The sequence below is a fragment of the Semicossyphus pulcher genome, unplaced genomic scaffold (assembly GCF_022749685.1).
Source record: "Semicossyphus pulcher isolate SPU_LCO1_2020_fin unplaced genomic scaffold, fSemPul1.0.p SCAF_17, whole genome shotgun sequence".
In the NCBI taxonomy this organism is placed as follows: domain Eukaryota; kingdom Metazoa; phylum Chordata; class Actinopteri; order Labriformes; family Labridae; genus Semicossyphus; species Semicossyphus pulcher.
The window spans coordinates 14,078,204-14,102,193 of record NW_027211681.1 but is presented as its reverse complement, the minus strand read 5'-3'; the positions used below and the strand labels follow the sequence as shown (position 1 = coordinate 14,102,193).

At 42.2% G+C, this 23,990-nt stretch overlaps 4 protein-coding genes and 1 pseudogene across 5 annotated transcripts; 4 read left to right on the top strand and 1 right to left on the bottom strand.

The window, feature by feature from the left end:
* The first annotated feature begins 5,162 nt into the window (after positions 1-5,162).
* LOC138594487 (histone H1-like) lies at positions 5,163-7,345 on the top strand. Of its 2 annotated transcripts, none has more exons than XM_069665590.1 (3): positions 5,163-5,636; positions 7,187-7,237; positions 7,283-7,345. In XM_069665590.1, exons 1-3 carry the CDS (start codon positions 5,163-5,165, stop codon positions 7,343-7,345), a joined length of 588 nt encoding a protein of 195 aa, XP_069521691.1. The 2 variants fall into 2 exon arrangements, with proteins under 2 accessions (XP_069521691.1, XP_069521690.1); XM_069665589.1 differs by having other exon boundaries at positions 5,163-5,714; positions 7,172-7,237.
* A 1,146-nt stretch (positions 7,346-8,491) lies between these two features.
* LOC138594283 (histone H2AX-like) lies at positions 8,492-23,965 on the bottom strand (annotated as a pseudogene).
* Positions 14,653-15,063, top strand: LOC138594907 (histone H3). The gene has a single exon (XM_069666183.1). The coding sequence runs from the start codon at positions 14,653-14,655 to the stop codon at positions 15,061-15,063; it is 411 nt and encodes a 136-aa protein (XP_069522284.1).
* Positions 17,923-18,291, top strand: LOC138594991 (histone H2B 3-like). The gene has a single exon (XM_069666298.1). It carries the CDS (start codon positions 17,923-17,925, stop codon positions 18,289-18,291), a length of 369 nt encoding a protein of 122 aa, XP_069522399.1.
* LOC138595236 (histone H4) lies at positions 19,965-20,346 on the top strand. The gene has a single exon (XM_069666593.1). The coding sequence runs from the start codon at positions 20,035-20,037 to the stop codon at positions 20,344-20,346; it is 312 nt and encodes a 103-aa protein (XP_069522694.1). The 5' UTR covers positions 19,965-20,034.
* Positions 23,966-23,990: the final 25 nt, after the last annotated feature.

The window sequence follows — 23,990 nt, the reverse complement described above, 5'->3', positions numbered from 1 at the left end:
TGAATAATATGCATTTAATAAAGTAAATCGATGATATTCTTAATATATTTAATACAAACTTACTCGTCATGTCTGTAAAAACACGTGACAAATATAATCAAATAAATGTGGGCTGATGGGGGTAAATTCATACTTTTGAATGTTTGCACAAGTAAACCTGATCATCAAAGTAACCCAAAGGTCCTTTTGAGGAATAAAATACTTCATGTTTACAGTTTTTTACGATTGAATAAACACTAAAATCAAAAGTATTACACAATTATCAAAACCTTACACTCAAGGAGCAAAACTCGGCCCAGATTTGCACCACTATAAGCACAATAAGTCAGCTCACGCTTTTTGCAAAACAATACACACAGTGATTTGCAAAACACTAAACACACTTGTATGCATTACACACAGACGTACATCAAGATGTCACTTCCTTGCAATTCTAAAGCACTGACTGTCAAATTACCACACCTATGTGCCAATTGGTTAAACACAGCCATCAGGTGCGCAAACACAAGATCGCTTAATTGTAGACACACCAATCAGGTTTAAGCATTATAAATATGCAGCAGGTGAGTTCACCTGTCTTCAACCAAAATGGAAGGAAGGAGAAGAGTGAGGGTGAGAGGGGGAAACGGAGGAGAAGGAGAAGGAGGAAGAGGCAGAGGTGGAGGTAGAGGAAGAGGAAGACCTGCAGCAGGAGGAGGTGAAGTTGAAAGAAGAAGAGGATCAAATTCGCGCAACGAAAATTCGCGCAACTCTTGTGGACCATGTAGTGAACCATGGATTGACGCTGAGGGAGGCTGGACTGAGAGTTCAGCCAAATCTCAGCAGATACACAGTGGCATCTGTCAGAAGGGCATTTAGACGAGAAAACAGGTAAAAAATTACCTGTTTACAGCTGCTTATTGTATGCACCATATCAGCACTTTTGATACCCCTTTCATGTGACAAGTAACAGTAGGTTGCATGTATTTTGTTCTACATAGGATTGAGTGTCGAGTACGACAAGGAGGAAGGGCGCCCATTTTTACACAACAGCAGGAGAGAGAGATTGTGAACATTGTTTTGGCAAATAATGCCATAAGGCTCTGTGAAATCCAGGCCAACATTATTGGAGACAAACCATTTTTCATAATGTGAATCAGGTCTCTCTGTCCACAATAGCACGCATCCTGAAGACACATCAGGTGCAGATGAAGCAGATATATCGAGCGCCTTTTGAACAGAATTCGGAGAGGGTCAGACAGCTGCGGCATGAGTATGTGGAGGTATGTATTGTTCACTTTAGCACTCTGATGTTGCATACTGCACACATAACCTTTTTACATGTAAATGTACTGTACACTAAATCTATGTTGAACTACACAGTCTTGTCTTTCACTGTATTTCAGAGAGTTTTACAAATGGATGCTGAGCCAATTCCACATGAATTCATATATATTGATGAGGCAGGGTTCAACCTCTCAAAGGTGAGAAGGAGAGGAAGAAACATAATTGGCCAGAGGGCAATTATCAGTGTCCCGGGGCAACGTGGGGGTAACATCACCCTTTGTGCTGCAATTACCCAAAATGGGGTCCTCCACCGTCATGCCAACATGGGTCCATACAGAACACCTAACATCCTCACATTTTTGGACAGATTATACAACCTCACAGCAGTTAACAACATGCACCAGATGCAATACGTTGTCATCTGGGGCAATGTATCATTCCACCGCTCTGCTCTGGTCCAGAACTGGTTTCAGCAACATCCGCATTTCACAGTCCTATTCCTGCCACCGTATTCTCCTTTTTTGAACCCAATTGAGGAGTTTTTCTCAGCATGGCGGTGGAGGGTTTATGATCTCCAGCCCCAGGCTCGGGTACCCCTCATTCAGGCCATGGAGGAGGCCTGTGACCAGATTGAGCCCACGGCCATACAAGGATGGATTCGGCTTTCAAGACGATTCTTTCCATGCTGTCTTGTGAATGAGGATATTGCCTGCGATGTCGATGAAATTCTCTGGCCAGATCCAGCTAGGCGAGGAGACGACCTGTAGCAATTTCTGTACTGTGTTTTCATTTTTTTTTTTGTTCTTTTTTTTTGTACTGGATAAAATGTTATGTTTGTCAGAGGCATGAAAACTGGGACATGTTTTTTGAGTCTCCATGTTGACTAAATTGAGTATATGGAGAAAAATAAATTACATTTTCATCAGTCTGCAGCATCGGTCTTGTGTGGTGTCTAATGCATACAAGTGTGTTTAGTGTTTTGCAAATCACTGTGTGTATTGTTTTGCAAAAAGTGTGAGCAGACATTGTGTTTATAGTGGTGCAAATTCACTGTGTACTTCACTTACACTACTCTATTCACTCAGAAGCAGAATAAGCCTGAAGTGTTTAAGGTTTTCAACAGCAGTGTGTAACTGGTACAAACAGAATTAAGTCATAAGCAACGTGTGTGTGTGTGTGTGTGTGTGTGTGTGTGTGTGTGTGTGTGTGTGTGTGTTTCATATGGTAACAAAATATGGTTTTGATAAATTAGTGTATAGTTTTTACAAGAGTGTTTCATTTTGCAAAGGATCTGAGGTGTTTTGCTAATTGGGTTTGTGGGTGTGCTAATTGTGTGTAGTGTTTTGCGAAACAAAACAAAACGATCAAAATTGTGTTTAAGCAATCGAGAAAAACTGGAATCAAGGGGTCCCACCTTCGCTGAAATTTTAACATCATGATGCAGATTTGTAAAATGTCAAAATGAAGCTTTGTCAGGTGTGTCCTCAAGAGCAGAGCTGTTACAACAGAAGACCTCCACATGCTGAAAGTCTGTAGATGGGCATATTACATTTCTGAAGGAACAATTCAGCAGATTAAAAATCTATAAATTAGGGAAATGCTTTTTATCTTTTTGAAAATATTTGTAAAATAGAATATTATAGTTGAAACAACAGAAATAACTCTAATAATTGTATCTAAAGAGTTGGTTTGCATGAAAATAACAAAAACGCTGTGGGCTTCAATGAATCTTTAGTTCTTATTAACAGTGTTTGTTTATTTTAACAGAATATATTTGAGTCTGAGGGTTATTATGTCATTGAGTGCAGCAGCTTTTAATCTTACTGTCAACATATTTTCCTCCAATCACGATGTTTTTATAATTCATTAACACTACGTTTATCAGTATAACAATATGTAGGCCCTCTTTTCAGCACTGGCTGAAGATCATAGATGGTTTTATATCAGAGCTCTGTTGGTGAGTGTGTTTATTTATCTAACCGTAAATACAGTGTTATCCTGTACACCCGTGTTACTACTGCAGAGAAATATGTTGCAATATACAAACATGTATTGTTGAAAGAACAATTATTATTATTATTATTATTATTATTATTATCATCATCATTATTATTATTATTATTCACCACCACAACAACAACAACAACAACAACAACAACAACAACAACAACAACAACAACAACAACCACCGTAGAACAGGGGTCCGTTTCACAAAGAAGGTTCAACAAACTCTGAGTCTAACCCTGAACTCTGAGTTGATCTACTCTGAGATAGGAAACTCTGAGTTTTCGTTTCCAGAACAGCTGATCAGAGTTAGTTCAATCAACTCTGAGTAGGTTCACCCGGAGTTAAGTGCGTGCACGCTGACTGTAAAAAGCCAGCATTAATGGAGCCCCGACACCACGATTCACCATGGCAACGGTACACAAAAAGAGGTCCTCCTACGTCACACCAGCGGAGCTCGAAATCCTCATGCGGACGTTCAACGAATACGAGCATGTTTTTAGAAAAATAAAGTAACACGGCTGCAGCTGCAAAAGAGAGAGAAGCGGCGTGGGAAGAAACTGCTGCTCGAGTAAATTTGCAAGTTTGAACTGGTCTATTTATTTAATACTTAATCACGACCGGAAGCTAAAATTTATATTAATTTAGGAGCAATCCAGCGGGAGAAAAACGTAAATGGAAGCACTTCAATCATATTTTAAATATTAAACAGATTAAATATCATTCAGTGGCTGTTTTAATGTGCATCAGCTTTATCCCTAACATGATGCTGACTTCACATACATTATAATTCATGTTGATTAAACTGAATGTGTTAGTTTAAAAAAAAAAAAAATCCAATAACTAACGGCGTCTTATTTGAGCGCTCTCGGCAGTGGTGGTGGAAAATCTAAAAATGATGACTTTGACACAGATTTGTCTTTTGATTTTTTTTATCATAAATATAAAAGACTTTTGCAAAGCGGTCAGAGCAGCACAGAGACGCAACTTTTCTTCTTTTAATTCGGTAACCGCTCAAACACACGCGTGAGACGGGCTGAATGAACGAGGAAGTCGAATGAGGGTTTTATATTCTAGAGGGAGGAGACAGAGCGAAACTCTGAGTTTCCTGAAGAAAACCTGCTCACGACCAGGTTAGGTTCATAGAGTCTGTTACTACAGTAACTGACCGAGAGCTTAAGTTACCTCTCTCTGTGAAACAGGCTAGAGTTACCCCTCTTTCTCTGGTTTGAGTTACCTCCCTTTGTGAAACGGAAAACTCAGAGTTTCCCTCATTTCAGGGTTAACAGACTCAGAGTTTTCAATAAACCTGCTTTGTGAAACGGACCCCAGCTCTGACAGGAAACCTCGCCGACCTGCAGCACAGGCCTCAGCCATCATCGGTGTGTTTGCTGCAACCAGAAGAAGTTGATTTAATCACAAACTGATCATCAGCTGATGGTTGTTTTTACTTGGAGTCCCTGAACAAACATGTGGGCCAGCCGGAAAACCACTTTTCACGGAGCTCTGATGGATTTTAAATCATTTTAGGAGATAAATGAGCGCGAAAAGCCGCTGAGCAGTGCTGCTCACGGCGGTGAATAGGTGAGGTGTGGAGGCTCCACAGAGGAAAAAGCAGCTAGCAGCAGAGGTCAACATGACTTCAATATGAAGAGACACAAGTCCGCTATCTGCTGCTTCACTGTCAGCCTTCAGCGCGGCTCCCACATGTAGTTTGGACTCTTTTATCGGGGAAGAGAAAACACAAGAGGCCCAGCATTCACAGGGCTCAGAGGAGGCACGCGCTGGGTTGAGTCTCCACGGTTCCCATTGTGTGTTTAAGGCCAGCCTCCTGCGCAGGACTTTCCAACAGTTCAGTCACCCCGTGTTGTGAACGAAGCTCTGAGACAACAATGGCAGAAGAAGCTCCAGCTCCCGCCGCCGCCCCGGCCAAAGCGGCCAAGAAGAAGGTCTCCGAGCCGAAGAAGGCCGGCCCCAGCGTCAACGAGCTCATCGTTAAAGCTGTGTCCGCGTCCAAGGAACGCAGCGGCGTGTCCGCGGCCGCCGTCAAGAAGGCTCTGTCTGCCGGAGGCTACGATGTGGAGAAGAACAAGGCCCGCGTTAAGACCGCCATCAAGAGCCTGGTGACCAAGGGGGTTCTGGTCCAGACCAAAGGCACCGGGGCCTCCGGCTCCTTCAAGATGAGCAAGAAGACTGAGGTGAAGGCCAAGAAGCCGGTCAAGAAAGGCGCTCCTAAAGCCAAGAAGCCCGCAGCAGACAAGAAGCCCAAGACAGCGGCAGCCAAGAAGCCAGCAGCCGCTAAGAAGTTCCCGAAGAAGGTCAAGAAACCCGCAGTGGCCAAGAAAGCAACCAAGAGCCCCAAGAAAGTCACCAAGAGCCCCAAGAAGGCAGCCAAGAGCCCCAAGAAGGTGCTGAAAAAGGCCCCTGCAGCCAAGAAAGCCTCCGCGAAGAAGGCTGCCAAGCCCAAAGCCAAGAAGGCAGCACCCAAGAAGAAGTGAGCTGTCAGCGCCTCAACAAACACAAAAGGCTCTTTTAAGAGCCACACACATCTTTCACTAAGAGTCCATTCCTCTTTCGGAATATCTCTCTGTGTTTTTAACATTAATAACTATTCTTTAATATGCTATCTAGAAATGTTTACAATCACTGTTTATGTCTGCATGTTTAAAATGTATCACAAATAACTTGGATTTATTGTTATAATAACTGAAGAGTTTATTGCTGCTCATTCAATTGGCATTATTTTTATTAATTTACTTCGTCTACCTGCTCGTCTTCATTTTGATCATTACAGTCAAATTATATCTTACATCATTAACAGTAAAAAACAGACTGTTTGTTGTGTTTACTATAGTGAGCAAAGAAAGATCAACAAATATAAAGACAATAAAATCTCTCAGTGCAGCAAATACAAAGAAGGAAAAAGAAACAAGACTTTAGAAGATTCAGACACTTTCTTCAGACTCATTTCGATCTGATCTTTGCATCTTTGTGCTTTATTAATGTTTTCTTCTTCATGTATTTACAGTTTTTCTCGATTGCTTAAACACAATTTTGATCGTTTTGTTTTGTTTTGCAAAACACTACACACAATTAGCACACCCACAAACCCAATTAGCAAAACACCTCAGATCCTTTGCAAAATGAAACACTGCTGTTGAAAACCTTAAACACTTCAGGCTTATTCTGCTCCTGAGTGAATAGAGTAGTGTAAGTGAAGTACACAGTGAATTTGCACCACTATAAACACAATGTCTGCTCACACTTTTTGCAAAACAATACACACAGTGATTTGCAAAACACTAAACACACTTGTATGCATTAGACACCACACAAGACCGATGCTGCAGACTGATGAAAATGTAATTTAATTTTCTCCATATACTCAATTTAGTCAACATGGAGACTCAAAATAAACCAAAAAAAACATGTCCCAGTTTTCATGCCTCTGACAAACATAACATTTTATCCAGTACAAAAAAAAGAACAAAAGAAAAATGAAAACACAGTACAGAAATTGCTACAGGTTATCTCCTCACCTAGCTGGATCTGGCCAGAGAATTTCATTGACATTGCAGGCAATATCCTCATTCTCAAGACAGCGTGGAAAGAATCGTCTTGAATGCCGAATCCATCCTTGTATGGCTGTGGGCTCAATCTGGTCACAGGCCTCCTCCATGGCCTGAATGAGGGGTACCCGAGCCTGGGGCTAGAGATCATAAACCCTCCACCGCCATGCCGAGAAAAACGCCTCAATTGGGTTCAAAAAAAGGAGAATACGGTGGCAGGAATAGGACTGTGAAATGCGGATGTTGCTGAAACCAGTTCTGGACCAGAGCAGAGCGGTGGAATGATACATTGATACAAACCCGCAGCGGCCAAGAAGCCTGCAGCCGCTAAGAAGTCACCGAAGAAGGTCAAGAAACCCGCAGCGGCCAAGAAGGCCACCAAGAGCCCTAAGATGGCAGCTAAGAGCCCCAAGAAGGTGCTGAAAAAGGCCCCTGCAGCCAAGAAAGCCCCCGCAAAGAAGGCTGCCAAGCCCAAAGCCAAGAAGGCAGCACCCAAGAAGAAGTGAGCTGTCAGCGCCTCAACAAACACAAAAGACTCTTTTAAGAGCCACACACATCTTTCACTAAGAGTCCATTCCTCTTTCGGAATATCTCTCTGTGTGTTTTTAACATTAATAACTATTCTTTAATATGCTATCTAGAAATGTTTACAATCACTGTTTATGTCTGCATGTTTAAAATGTATCACAAATAACTTGGATTTATTGTTATAATAACAGAATATTAGGACTGGGAGCAACACACATCTCGAACTGAAGAGTTTATTGCTGCTCATTCAATTGGCATTATTTTTTATTAATTTACTTTGTCTACCTGCTCGTCTTCATTTTGATCATTACAGTCAAATTATATCTTACATCATTAACAATAAAAAGCAGACTGTTTGTTGTGTTTACTATAGTGAGCAAAGAAAGATCAACAAATATAAAGACAATAAAATCTCTCAGTGCAGCAAAAACAAAGAAGGAAAAATAAACAGACTTCAGAAGGTTCAGACACTTTCTTCAGACTCATTTCGATCTGATCTTTGCATCTTTGTGCTTTATTAATGTTTTCTTCTTCATGTATTTAAACATGAACTATTTTATTCCTCAAAAGGACCTTTGGGTTACTTTGATGATCAGGTTTACTTGTGCAAACATTCAAAAGTATGAATTTACCCCCATCAGCCCACATTTATTTGATTATATTTCTCAAGTTTTTATAGATATGACGAGTAAGTTTGTATTAAATATATTAAGAATATCATCGATTTACTTTATTTAATGCATTTATTCCTCAGCGTTCATTTAGGTTTAATTTTCTCACATCGTTAACAGGACCTCTGGGTGTTGTTTGTTTTAGCTTAATATTCTCTGTTGCATCATTGATTGTGGTTAATGCAAAGTGGGCATCTTCACTCCTAATACATTTCTAAATCAGCTGTGTATTAAATGTAGCTTTATTTGCGTCCTCATCAGTGTTTAGACGACTCACAACGTCCATTTGTGTCCTCGTGGCCAAATGTGTTTGTTAATGTTTGATGAGCAGTTGTTCATTATCACTTATACTTTGAAAGATGGGTAGGCCTACACGAGAAACTCTGCTCTTTATTGCCGGTGTGTGTGGCTCTTAAAAGAGCCGTTGTGTGTTTTAAAGTCGGTTGTGGATCTCTACTTCTTGGCGGCCTTCTCAGTCTTCTTGGGCAGCAGGACAGCCTGGATGTTGGGCAGCACGCCGCCCTGAGCGATGGTCACTCCGCCCAGCAGCTTGTTGAGCTCCTCATCGTTGCGGACAGCCAGCTGCAGGTGACGGGGGATGATACGGGTCTTCTTGTTGTCGCGGGCAGCGTTTCCAGCCAACTCGAGGATCTCAGCGGGCAGCGTTTCCGGCCAACTCGAGGATCTCAGCGGTCAGGTACTCCAATACAGCCGCCAGGTAGACGGGAGCACCGGCACCCACACGCTGGGCATAGTTACCTTTGCGCAACAGCCGGTGAACACGGCCGACTGGGAACTGGAGCCCGGCACGAGAAGAGCGGGTCTTTGCCTTAGCTCTGGCTTTTCCGCCTGTTTTTTTTTTTTTGCTTTTTTTTTTTTTTTATTGAAGATAACACGTTACAGATTAAGTTACATTAGTTTACAGTTTGCTATCAAGTACAATACATAAATACAAAAATAAAAAGAAACATACAGTCAATACAAAGTGCAGATAGTGCGAAAAATAGTTTGTTTTCCTTAAAGGTTCAGAATGTGCCAGGGGAGGTGCTGAGCCTTATCTAGAGTTTTCCTCCTCCGGAGGTCTGCAAGGAGTTGTTTTATGACAATTTTGGAGTCAACAAAAGTCTGATGTATTGTGGTCACACATCGTGTTTTCCATAAATGATAACAAGTAATACTGATGATGGTTTGGTAAAGTTCTTTTTGTTTGGTTGGGAATTTTTCCTCCAACAACCCATACATAACAGATACATATGATACATTAAACACTAAACCAATATCTTTCATTTTGCTCCAGACTTCCTGTGATCTGTAGCACTCAATCAGTAGATGTTCCTGAGTTTCATCATTTTGTCAATAAATCATTGGGCATTTTTTTGTCGTCACATAGCAGCTCCAAGATACCACAGCTCTCACAGGAAGTCTGCCAACAGAAATGAGCCAGCGTACATCTCTAATGCTCTCTGATATATTTTTATTTTTTAAGATTTTTATCACCTCAGTGAAATTATTATCAGTTATATTTTTATACTCTATCAACCCCCCACATTTATAATTATTTATTATATTAAATATATTTTTACTGGGTGTACCACTCCAATTGATCTGTAAGTGTTGGTGATCAGATGTAAAATCTCCGTGTAGCAGCTTGTAGAAGGGGCCACTTCTTGATCTGCCCCTTCTCTTCTGCCACAAGGAGCGATCACCAACCCAGAGAGCATTTCTTAAGATGGCAGCTGATACATTTTTAACAAAGGCAATATTTAACATAAGTCCCAAATCAATAGCTCCTAAACCTCCTTGTTTTTTACATTTAAATAACAAAGCTCTTTTAGTGACTTCTCTGGTGGTTCCCCATACCATATTTACACACTGTTTGTTTAGTTGAATGATCATTTTGTGAGAAGGAGGAAAAATGTTGGCCAGGAAAAGGAGTTTGGATAAGATGAACGTTTTAACAAGATTAATTCTTGTTTTGTAATTAGTACTTTTGTTCTCCCACTTCTTTACTTCTTCTTTCACCACACACAGTTTATTCTCCCAGTTTCTTTCACTACATTCTCTGTTACAGAAGGTAAGACCAAGTATTTTAATTTCTTGTTTAACTTTAATATTTATGTTTTGTACTTCTTCATCTGAGCCGATCCAAACTCCTTCTGTCTTATCCTGATTTAATTTGGCACCTGAGGCCTGTTCATACAAATTTAAGTGATTAGTTAAAACATCCATTTCCTGTTGATTTTTTATGATGACTGTGATGTCATCGGCGTAAGCCATGGCTGTGACCTTGTGCATGTGTCCAACCCTGGAGCCAGTTAAAAGGCTGTCATTATTCATCTTGTTTATTAAAGGACAAATAGCCAAGATGTAAAGGGCGGCGCTCAAGGGACAGCCCTGCTTCACGCCTCTCTCTACTTGAAACGTTTCTGTTAAAACACCGTTAACATTAATACACACACTTGATTTAACATACAGACATTTAACCATGTTTATGAAAGCGTCTGGAAAACCATAGGCTCTCATAACAGCCCAGAGATAATCTCTGGAGATGTAGTCGAAGGCTTTCCTTTGATCAAGTCCGATAATATAAAATCCTTTAGTTTCTTCTGGTTGGTTTATAATTTCTCTTAAAATACAGAGATTATCCCACATCAGCCTTCCTTTTATTGCACATGTTTGTTCTACATCTGTAATTTCGTCTAGGATATCATTTAATCTATTCATAATTATTTTAGCAAATATTTTATAATCCGTGTTCATAATGGTTAAATGTCTATAATTATTTATGTCAGTATCATCACCTTTTTTATATAATAAACACATAATACCTTGATCAAATGAATCACCCATAGAACCACTGTGGAGGCCTTCGTTGAATACAGAGGTGAGGAGGTTTATGACTCCATCAAGGTTCAGCTGATAAAATTCGGCAGGAAGGCCGTCAGGACCGGGACATTTCCCCGTGTTTAGCTGTTGGATGGCCTGCAGCACTTCGTCTGTCCTGATCTCTCCCAGGAGGGGAGTAAAGTTTAAGGAGTCGTGAGAGGAGATAGACTTTAAGAAGGACTCCACAGTGGCTGGATCGGTCTCGATCTTCTTATAACTATCTGCACATAAATCTCTAATAGTTTCTCTTTTCATCTTTTCATTACAAACATTTTCACCTTCCTGGTTTTTTATAGAGTTTATGAATTTGTGTTTAAGCTGCTTTTGTCCAGCGTTCAGAGCGTGGATTAGATTTCCTCTGTCGTCTACTTCTGATTGTTTATAAATATGATATAATAACTCATTATTAAAATGATCTAATTCTGTCTTTAAATTGGACATAGTTTCTTCTTCTGTTGTGGATTTTTGTTTTTTCTGTTTTAAATGTATATACTGTTTCATTAAAGTATCATATTTTATATTCTTTATTTTATTTAATTCTCTACATTTAAACTTGAAAAAATCTTTAATTCTATATTTTAATGTTTCCCATAGTTTAATATCAGATTTGACAAGAACTTCTAAATCTATAATTTTATTGATTTCTTCTTTTAGCTCTGATATTATTTCTTTTTCTTTTAAGACCTGTGTGTTGAGCTTCCAGGAGCCTCTTTCTGTTTGGGTCACACAGGATATGGATGCTTTGACTAATAAATGGTCCGAGAAATTATTTAATATCGTTTGATAATTAATTGTTTTAAAATGACAAGACATGTAAATTCTGTCAATACGTGTCTTTGTCTTGTTATCAAACCTTGTAAAATCTGTTCCGAAGGGATATACACTTCTGAATACATCAATAAGTTTAGTTTCTTCACACATTTCTTTTAAAAGTTTCCCTTCAGGTCGTAATTTAAAAGGTACATCACTAATTCTGTCGGTTTCCTCAGTCACAGTATTAAAATCTCCACAAAGGATGATCTTATAACCAACAAATAACAGTTCTTTTAGTCTTTTAAATAATCTCATTTTGTTCGTTTTCTCTGGTGCAGTGTAAACATTTATAATTCGGTATTTTTCACCACGATAAAAGCAATCAATCATCAGCAGTCTACCTGGAATGACTTCTCTCTTTCTGAAAATTTCAACGTCATGATTTTTGAAAAATATTCCTACTCCATCAGCACTGTTTTCTCCTATTGATACAACACATTTACCTTTGAACCACAAGTCACAAAAATTTCCAACATCATCATATGTTTTTAGTCTTAATTCCTGGACACACAAGACATCAAAATCAGTTTTCAATAAATAATTGATTTTCTGCACTCTGTTTCCAGCTGACTGAACACCCTGAGCATTCCAGGTAGCGATTTTTAGGAAGCTCATGATGAGACATAAGTGGTGACACAGCTATGGAGAACAGTTATCATTGAGACGTTTTGCTTCTCTGTCATATTGCGACTGAGCGGGTGTCTTTTTCTTTTTCTTTTTTTTAACCATTTCAAAGGGAGTCTCACTTTGTGTGTCAGGGACAGGAAATTCAGGTGTCGGAGAGAATGATCCAGAGTTGGAGTCAGATAGGTTGGACTCTGAATCGCATGGAAGAGGACGTGGGGTGCTGGCTCTCTGGCCAGCTGTTAACTTTTCAGAGCTGACGTCAGAGCTCGGGGTTTCACTTGCACTTTCATAATGTATGTTTTCATTTTCATCTTCAACACTCTCTGCAATACTGTAAACGTCATCAGCATCGCTATCAATTGTTAAACAACCCTCACCTGGAGACGAGGAGAGGTCATCAGGAGGTGGAGCTGGGGGCCGTGGCAGGGAAGCTGGCAGGGGCTCAGGCTGCTGCTTCCCCTGCTGCTGCTGCTGGGAAGCTGGCCGTGGCTCAGGCTGCTGCTTACCCTGCTGCTGCTGAGAAGATTGTAGGAGCTCAGGCTGCTGCGGGTGCTTGGAAGATGGTCGGAAAACAGGCTGCTGGTTCCCCTGCTGCCGTTGTTGCTGGGAGGTTGGCAGGGGCTCAGGCTGCTGCTGCTGCTGCTGCTGCTGCTGGGAGGTTGGAAGGGGCTCAGGCTGCTGATGCTGTTGTCGCTGGTGCCGCTGTTGCTGGGAGGTTGGAAGGGGCTCAGGCTGCTGCCGCCGCTGTTGCTGGGAGACTGGCAGGGGCTCTGGCTGCTGCTGCTGCTGCAGTTGTTTCTGCTGATGATGAGAGGCTGGCAGGGGCTCAGGCTGCTGCTGCTGCTGCTGCTGCTGCTGCTGCTGCTGCTGCTGCTGCTGCTTGGGCCTTGGCAGGGGCTCAGGCTGCTGCTGCTGCTGCTGCTGCTGCTGCTGCTGCTGCTGCTGCTGCTGCAGCACGACGATAGACAGGGGCTCAGGGTGCTGCCTCTGCTGTTGTTTCTGCTGCTGATGAGAGGCTGGCAGGGGCTCGGGCTGCTGCCTGGAGATTGGCAAGAAGCCAGGCTGCTGCTGGTTGGGGGTTGGCAGGGAGGCATGCTGATTTGTCTGGGAGGCTGGTTGCTGCTTGGATTTTGACTTGTTGGCATAGGAGGCAGGACAGCTGAAGAATGTGTGGCCTTTTTCGCCACACAGGCTGCACTGACACTCCATGGTGCACTCGTTTGCCTTGTGGCCCAACGTGCCACATCTTCTCCAGCACTTGACAGTGGGGCATTGTTTGACCTGGTGGTCGGCAGAGTGGCAAATGAAGCATCGGACTGACTGGCCGGGGTAGATGATTCTCCCGTTATAGGGGCCCAGAGAGATAGAGTTTGGAATTTGATTGATTTGTCCGTTTGAGTCTCTGTGCATTTTTACTTTAAATTTGCGCACGCCGTACCAGATTCCGAACTTGTCAACAGGTTTAATGACTTGGAGGATTTCGCAGTATCTGCGCAGGTACAGTTCAACGTCGTGGTCAGGGATTCTGCCGGTCCAGAATTTTACAATCAATGTGTTGATCTCGAGTTGAATGGATGATTCAATAGACCAATCTTTCCATTTAGGTTCAGAGTTTTTTGAGGCTTGAATCTCCAAGAAGCGGCGAAGCGGAGCTTCCTGAAGGAAACACAATTCAAAGTCTCTCTTGTTTGGGAGAGCAATGAAGGAGTACACATCGAAAGTATTTATCCAGCATGATTGAAAAAGCAATTCTTCACCAACATAATCACGGTTGGGAGGATCCCCGTCGCCGGTATATTTCAGCCGGACCCAGAATTGCCCGAATTTAGAGGCATATGTCGGCGTACTGTATAAGGGAGCCATGTTGGCTTGCTGCCCAGCCGGGCGCGTAAACACACGTGCTTCACACAGTCTCACACACCGCCTGTTTTGCCTCTTCCGCTCATGGTTCAGTCTGCTTTCTAGAGTCGGGACTCAGAGAAATGATGCCTCCGACGGACTAAACCCTCCTTTATAAGTCGCGGAGCGCGGAGGAGGGTTCCTGCCGGACCAACCAGAAGAGAGGCTTCCAGCAGAGCAGAGAGGGGGGTCTCGCGCCCAGTTTCGGTACATTTTTTCCTCCAATAAGCGGCGGAGATTGAGGCGGTGAGTCGCTCCAGCAGCAGCCCATCACCAATCAGGGGCTGGAGGTCTGAACCAGCGTCACCCTTTCGCCGCTCCTCCAGTTTAAGAGCAGCGCGTCTCCTCTTTCTGCTACACTTTTCTCTTGTTCAGAGAAAGAAGAGACGATGGCAAGAACCAAGCAGACCGCCCGTAAATCCACCGGAGGCAAAGCCCCCAGGAAGCAGCTGGCCACCAAGGCTGCCCGTAAGAGCGCCCCGGCCACCGGCGGCGTGAAGAAGCCTCACCGTTACAGGCCCGGTACCGTGGCTCTGAGAGAGATCCGTCGCTACCAGAAATCCACGGAGCTGCTGATCCGCAAGCTGCCCTTCCAGCGCCTGGTCAGAGAGATCGCTCAGGACTTCAAGACCGACCTGCGCTTCCAGAGCTCCGCTGTCATGGCTCTGCAGGAGTCCAGCGAGGCTTACCTGGTCGGCCTGTTTGAGGACACCAACCTGTGCGCCATCCACGCTAAGAGGGTCACCATCATGCCCAAAGACATCCAGCTGGCCCGCCGCATCCGCGGAGAGCGAGCATAAACTGTCTTCTGCTGCTGCACGAACCACAACGGCTCTTTTTAGAGCCACCTCACTCTGACTCAAGAGATCATTCCTCTGCTGCGTGTGTTCAAACATTTCAGCACTTTTATCAATTTAAACTGCACTTTAAACAGTATTTTAATATCACTACTGAATATTTAAGTAAACAGCCTTCATGCTGTCAGTTCATGCACGATGGCCTACCCTGACTGGGCATAAAACATGGAAGAGTTTATACCATATGTTTGTGTGTAGTAAGTGCAGGCTGTGCTCGTATTCAGCTGCCCTATTTTTATTAAGACTTTGTCAACACATGCATACAGAAAGCAGACGTCTAATTTACAACAAGAGTCCGTCTGGTTTGTTATCATAATAAAGGGAAGCTCATGAAGAAGTCCTGGATCAGTGACATGTAGGCTGTTTAAGGCAGAGTTGAAATACGACAAAGGAGGAAACATTGTGAGGATAAACAATCAGACTGACTGAGTTACTGTTGTCTCTAAGAAAAAAACACGAACAGATATTTTTTAGGAAAAATAAATGTGATATATTTTGCAGCAGTGGTTCTTACAGGGTTAAGCGTAAGTGCTAGCGAACATTTTTTTAAGGATAGATATGATTATGATATGATATATTATTATATGTATGACTCTCTGACTATCTAGAATAATTAAGGTTTAATAACGTTGTAGAAAGATAATACCTACAGGCAGTAGCTGATTTTCAGGGCTCGTTCGGGGTACCTAAAGTTAAATCTAACCGCTAACCCAAACCTCCACGTTATAGCACAACTATTTTCCTTCTGTAGTCATGTCTCCCCCAAAACACTTTGTTGTTGAGTTGGCTCAATAGTGACACAGACACAACTGAATGGTCAGGATTATTATAGGACGATTACAGGCAGTGTGCTTCTGATTATCTTGCTCTTCTGCAACTGTTCACATTACGTGAAACTTAATCATAAGGGTGACACTACTTTGGACCATAACTGTTTCACTGTAGTAGTATTATAATAATAATAATAATAATAATAATAATAATAATAATGATGTGTGAATGATAATAAAGCATGTATTTAGTGAATTGTATATAACATTATGAATAAAGATTGGATTGACAGAAGGACAGGATTGAGAGAAAAGGCACAATTATTAATCCCTCTGCAACTTCAGCACCAAGGACAGAGGCATGGATTTGACCAATCAATCCATTTCCTGTTAATTTATTGACAAAATATTGCAAATAATGTTTTGATATAAAGCAGGTCTGTAAGGAGGAGGATCGGGGCCAGACGATAAGTTCTGAATTTAAACTCAGGTTTCTTAAAGACAAAAAAGCAAGTCAGTAAATACAAAATAAGAATAGATGAAATAAATCAAATCAAATAAGAGATATATACAGCTGTTATACAAGTAGGAGTAAGTGACGAGTTAAAGTGGCAGTTATAGGATACAATGACATGAATGGGTAATAGCAGCAACATTTTAGCAGTATGAGATAATACAGTATGATATGAGGAATAATTTAACGAAGCGCTCGGGACCGAAACATCTCTGATATAAAGCTCGATTGATTAGGAGAGTTGTAAAAGGATTTTGTCCTGGATTGTAAATACTCTAGAATGAAGAGAAGTGTTTATCATAAAGCCCAAGAAGCCCACATCACCTTTATACAAGAGACTCACTTGTTTGATTCAGATGCTGACAGGTTGATGAGAGACTCGCTCCGTCAGATAGATCCTAAATCATTCTCTGGTTAAACACGGAGTCGTCTTTGTCTCGTCATGAACCAGCCACAACACGAGGAAGCACTAATGACATGTCTGGAGGCCTAAATTAATGTAACTCAAATTAATGTTTGTCATATTTATGTTTCAAATGTGGAACATTCAAGCATGTCTCATCTAGTCAGTAGGGAGCATAGTAAAGGGACATACAATAATAGCTTGATCCACCTTCTCTTATAATGTACCTAAAGACAGAACGGTGACCGAAGTCTCGACTAGTCCAGGCGAGTCTAGTACAAGGACTGAAACAAACAGACAAAAGAAAGAATTTTCTCCATTTCAGGAGCCAGAATTCAAAAGTTTTATAGACAAAGACCTCAACATTTTTATTAGAGAACAAAGAAACAATGAAATGAGTTGGGTCAGTCTAAGGCCGACATGATGGGGAAACATTAGCCTACTTCAATAGGAAAAAGGGATCAAACACAAAGGGTTAAAACCTTGAATCTTAAGTAAGAGAATTAAATCAAAGAAAACTTTCCATTAAAAATGATTTCGGCAAATGTCAGAAGTGAACTGAAGTTTGTTCTTTCTAAATGTTAGCTAAATCTGGTGCAATCGTAAGTTGTCTCTAATATCGTTCACTATCCTGCTCCTCACTCGCTAGTTTGGGAGTTCAGAGGAGAAGACCAAAGAGCTCTTCAACAAATACAAACACGTCCGGACATTTCCCGGCTTATTTTCTCGGTGCTGTTAATCATCACTGCTGTTTGTTTGTTTGTTTGTTTGTTTGTTTGTTTCTTTCTTTCTTTCTTTCTTTCTTTCTTTCTTTCTTTCAGCGCGATGCAGGGTGCTGTGTTGAGCTTGATGAGTGACCATCAGGCATCACTACACTGGGGATTATTATATTGACTGAAGACTTTGACAGACTGAGAGATAAACTCACTGTACGGTGGGCGGGAAATGATTTCGGACACAGCCTCCTCTCCCCCTCTGGTTGCTCAGACTGAGCTCACACATCTCAGCCAATCCTGCGAGAGCGAGAGCATGAGCTTATTTGCATCAGGCACATACATAAAGAGCGCCCCGAGACTGTTGACTCTATCAATTCCAGTGAACTATACCACCCAAACATGCCGGAAACTGTCAAGGCGCCCAAGAAGGGCTCAAAGAAAGCCGTGTCGAAGGCCACCAAGACCGGCAAGAAGAGGAGAAAGACCAGGAGGGAGAGCTACGCCATCTACGTGTACAAGGTCCTGAAGCAGGTCCACCCCGACACCGGGATCTCCTCTAAGGCCATGGGCATCATGAACTCCTTTGTGAGCGACATATTTGAGCGCATCGCCGGTGAGGCCTCCCGTCTGGCTCTCTACAACAAACGCTCCACCATCACCTCCAGGGAGATCCAGACCGCCGTCCGACTGCTGCTGCCCGGTGAGCTGGCCAAGCACGCCGTGTCTGAGGGAACCAAGGCGGTGACCAAGTACACCAGCTCCAAGTGAACCCGCTGATATCTGCTACAACCCAACGGTCCTTTTAAGGACCACCCACTAGTTCCACTATGAGCTGCCATCCTGTCCATTTTTCTTAATGTATTTACGTTGATGACTAATGCAAAGCAAAATGTCATAGTACCTAAACTTGGTTGGTAAATTAAGCCTCCAATTTGTTATACTCCGTTTTTTTTTTTCTCTCTCTATTTCTCTCTCTCTCTCTCTCTCTCTCTCTCTCTCTCTCTCTCTCTCTCTCTCTCTCTCTCTCTCTCTCTCTCTCTCTCTCTCTCTCTCTCTCTCTCTCATAAAAACCACAAGCAATCTGAATATGTTCGCCTCATGAATTATGTTATATATGACGTAACTCGGACAGAACATACATTACATGCATGAATCACCTGGCTGTTTGCCATATCCTGGGGTAGCTCCGGGTTGTTTCACAGGTTTGGTCTGAACAAAACAAGTCACTTTAGAAACGAGACCTTAATTAACATATGGCGACAGAAGGCTCTTTATTGCGGTTCCTGCTGAAATTTGCTTTCAATAAATTGTGGTAAGTCTCATGTAGGCCATGAGTAGGCCTACATCATGTTAGTGAACATGAACGGCTCATACGGTCGCCATATGTGAATTAAGGCCCCGTTTCTAATGTAAATAAAGTAACTTGTTTTGTTTACAGGACCCACAGGGGAAACTCTGCTACTCCAATAAAAGTGTTGATAATGTAAAATGTGTCTTTATCATTATTAAGCGTTCTGTAGTGACATTCAGAATCGTGAGCATTTAGTCAGTGGACGGTCCTGTGCTGTTACGTTTGTCCAAGTCATCTGTAAGTTACTGTAGTGTTAGCGATGAAAAGAATTCCCCTCACATGAATCTTAATGTACTTGACTCTGTGCATGGACTTAATACTACTGTACTAAAGCACGATACATTGATGCTGTGTTTAGACTGACTTCATCATCAGGAAGTTTACTGTCTCTTTTGACTCAGTGTACAGTGTGCATCTTATATTCTCTTGTTGTTGTTGTTGTTGTTGTTGTTGTTGTTGTTGTTGTTGTTGACGACGACGACAACAACAACAACAACAACAACAACAACAACAACAACAACAACAACAACAACAACAACACAAAGGCTCTTTTAAGAGCCGCACACTGAATCAATAAGAGCTGATTTCCACGTTTTAAAACAAAACACATTTCTCACTGCTATCTAAAATTATAAGAGGCACGAAAATGAGGTGAAGTGAGCCTCATTATCAAAACATACATCTGCCAACTTTTCTGAATTTAATTAAAGTTTTCTCGAGTCAAAAAACGGGCAACTCAAGGTCCTCTTCAGTGCTTTTACTTGATCTCACATCTTTGTAACTTTAACTTTATGTAAGAAAGAAGTGTTAAAATGATTGAATGTCAAACTTGTTTTTCTTAAACTGCTGTTATGAAACTTTTACTGAAGTCAAATATCTAAAGACTTCTTCCACCACTGGACGATGTGGAGCTCAGTCACTTTGACAGGAGACATGCTGTCCCTGATTCAAGCTGCTGGTCAGTGGGGGCGCTAATGCTCTGAAGAGAGAATCAGCGACTGCCATGAAGAGGAGAAGAAGAAGAAGAAGAAGAAGAAGAAGAAGAAGAAGAAGAAGAAGAAGAGGCGGACCATGTCTTCTATTAGGTCCTCAGATAAGATATATGTAGCTGTGACTCGTTCAGAGCGCATCATTCGACTTTAAACTATCAACCAGTGACAATGAGTGGTAGAGGAAAGGGCGGGAAAGGACTCGGTAAAGGAGGTGCTAAGCGTCACCGTAAAGTCCTCCGTGATAACATCCAGGGAATCACCAAGCCCGCTATCCGCCGTCTGGCTCGCCGTGGTGGAGTGAAGCGCATCTCCGGTCTGATCTACGAGGAGACCCGCGGTGTGTTGAAGGTGTTTCTGGAGAACGTCATCCGTGATGCCGTCACCTACACCGAGCACGCCAAGAGAAAGACCGTGACCGCCATGGATGTGGTGTACGCTCTGAAGAGACAGGGACGCACTCTGTACGGCTTCGGAGGTTAAACATTCACTGTCCTACAGCAACACAAAGGCTCTTTTAAGAGCCACACACTCGATCAACAAGAGCTGACTTTCCAGTGTCTTTTCCACGAATCTCTAATCGCCATGATTGAGGAAATGGGCCAACATTTTAAGCACAATTGGCTAAACAAACGACTGCTTAGAGTAATTTCTGTGTGACTGTAAAACAATGAGCGGGAAACTTGAACAGACTGCTAAGAGAGAAAGCTAAGGCAAAAAGCAGTCATTCTGTATATTTAAGCGGATCATGATTCTTGAAAGACATTGTTCTAATATTAAAAACACCAGAGCGTTTAGAAGAATAAAATATTCGCTACGGTTGAGGGTACAGGTTATTTCTTTCCAGTCTGAAGTGTAGCCTAATTCCTTGTTGTGGGAAGAGATGCATAGCGCATATACTGAGGACCTAGATGAAGGATAAAAATGCTTAGGACTATTACAATCTACAAAGGCAGATGTTCACTTTCCCAGTGAGTATTTCAGTTGAACAGATGTTCAAAACTATGGGTCGCCGATTGTGAAGTGTTTCTGACTGAGATTTCCAGAAACATTGAGCTCCAAACACATTTTTTCAAGTCAACATTTACAGCTATATGGATTTTCATTTAAATATATATAAATGAGCACTTTGACTGCTACAACTGAAATACTGTCTGAATATTATATCTTAATGTTGAACATTTAGTACCTACGTGTTAAATGAGCTTTGATTATCTAGATGTGAGCCATACTGTATGATGGTCACTCATCGAGCTCAACACAGCACCCTGCATCGCGCTGAAAGAAACAAACAGCAGTGATGATTAACAGCACCGAGAAAATAAGCCGAGAAATGTCCGGACGTGTTTGTATTTGTTGAAGAGCTCTTTGGTCTTCTCCTCTGAACAGGATAGTGAACGATATCAGAGACAACTTATATTTTAGAAGCAGACAAACAAAAGAGGCTAATTATCTTCTCATGCCAAGCTTTTATATTTCAACATGTCGGGGATGTCATGTCACTTATTTAAAGCTAAAGTTTTGTGTCTTTACTGTGATCCAAATGTGACATTTCATCATTTGGTACTTCAAGATAATTTTTCTATAAAAGGCCGAGTCTCGCTCTCAGTGACGATCCTGCCTGCTGATTTGATCAAACATTTAGAAAGAACAAACTTCAGTTCACTTCTGACATTTGCTGAAATCATTGTCAATTGAAAGTTTTCTTTTATATAATTGTCTAAGCTGAGGTCGTGGTTCGGCTGAAATATACTGGCGACGGGGATCCTCCAAACCGTGACTATGTTGGTGAAGAATTACTCTTTCAGTCATGCTGGATAAACACCTTTGATGTAAACTCTTTCATTGCTCTCCCAAACAAGAGAGACTTTGAACTGTGTTTCCTTCAGGAAGCTCCGCGTCGCCGCTTCTTGGAGGTTCAAGCCTCCAAAAACTACGAACCAAATTGGAAGATTGGACTATTGAATCATCCATTCAACTGGATATTAACACGTTGATTGTAAAATTCTGGACTGGCAGAATCCCTGACCACGACGTCGAACTGTACCTGCACAGATACTGCGAACTTCTGCGAAAGCATCCTGAGGTCCTACCATCCTCCAAGCAGTAGAGGAAGCAGATCCCCTGCCTGTCTCCAAACAACAACAACAACAACAACAACAACAACAACAACAACAACAGCAACATGAGCCCCTGCCAGCTTCCCTGCTGTGGCCCCCAGCTCCACCTCCTGATGACCTCTCCTCGTCTCCAGGTGAGGGTTGCTTAACTATTGATAGCGATGCTGATATCGATGCTGATGACGTTTACAGTATTGCAGAGAGTTTTGAAGATGAAAATGAAAACATACATTATGAAAGTGCAAGTGAAACCCTGAGCTCTGACGTCAGCTGTGATAACAGCTGGCCAGAGAGCCAGCACCCCACGTACATCTTTTTTCTGTAATCGGTTATTGGTTCGTGGCTGATGCAGTTATTTTCAGTACCTTCTATAGGCCATGGGGTGATGTCAGCTACAATGGGCCAGTTTTTGGTTAATGATCTGTTAGACCATCAAACAGGTTATGCACGAAAGCGAATCTGATATTTTGATTTATTGGCACAGGCCTCTTAAATATTTCTTTGTTAATAAAATGAGGACAAATATAATTGTTTTGGATTGATCAGAGTTGGAGTATCAACATGTTCACTCTTGAGCTACGCCACGATGTTCAGGTAAAATGGGCCAATGAAAACTGAGAACAACACAGTGAGTACAGATGACATATCAGTAATTGTTACAGCAGATTGACAGCAGCTGTTGTCTGTGGTGTGCCTTGGATGTCTCTTTCACTAAGGGGGAAACCTCTTTGGGAGAGGAGCTTGATAAGGCCGGCCAGTTACTTGTTTTCCTTTTTCCTCCTGCCAATGCACCTTTGCAAAGGTGTCTTTGGAACATTGGATGCCCTTGCTTAAAACTGTCTGCCCTTTCTCTACTAGCTCATCATTGATAGCACCTCTTATTGTGTCTTTCTCCACTGGTTTATTGTAATCTTCCTTCCTTTTCCTGTCTTTTTCTCTCTGCAACACATGTGTCTAAAAAGTGTTCTGAAGATCTTGAATGGATACTTAATTGGACCTATGAACTTGTTTTACACCCTTAATTTTCTGTCTTACTGTGTAAAAGTGTATATTGATGCAGCCCATTTTAGACGAGTGGTTAAGCTAAATTGGGCCAGTTTTTTCACAAAGTTTTTCAGATTTCAGCCTTTTTATTTTAAAGGCCTGTCTAATAACTGATCGTGAACATTTTCCTTTATTTGTAAACCCACTTCAAATTGTTTTATACCCCTTATTAGTGAGGAGTCATTTCCGTCACTTCATGCAACACTCTGCCCCGCCCATCTCAGCAAATTTAGACCAATCCAAAGTATTGTTATATGTCATTAGGGTTGTAGCAACAATTCAAGATCAGTCATTGTGATAGAATGTTTATATTTCATCAATAGCCTTTTCCAAAATAAAACAGCTAATCGCCTTTACATTTTAAATAACAGCCAGCTAGTCATGCCTTTTACTTCAACACACAAAAGTTAGTTGGCGGACAGTTGTCCCAGAAGACAAAAGTTTGTATTAGTTTTTCGTCGCTGCGCTGCAGACGCACGTGAAACTCTGCTCTTTTTTTTCGGTGTGTGGCTCTTAAAAGAGCCGTTGTGTGTTGTAAAGTCGGTTGTGGGTCTCTACTTCTTGGCGGCCTTCTCGGTCTTCTTGGGGAGCAGGACAGCCTGGATGTTGGGCAGCACGCCGCCCTGAGCGATGGTCACTCCGCCCAGCAGCTTGTTGAGCTCCTCGTCGTTGCGGACAGCCAGCTGCAGGTGACGGGGGATGATACGGGTCTTCTTGTTGTCGCGGGCAGCGTTTCCGGCCAACTCGAGAATCTCAGCGGTCAGGTACTCCAGCACAGCCGCCAGGTAGACGGGGGCGCCGGCACCCACACGCTGGGCATAGTTACCTTTGCGCAGCAGCCTGTGAACACGGCCGACTGGGAACTGGAGCCCGGCACGAGAGGAGCGGGTCTTTGCCTTAGCTCTAGCTTTTCCGCCTGTTTTGCCTCTTCCACTCATGGTTCAGTCTGCTTTCTAGAGTCAA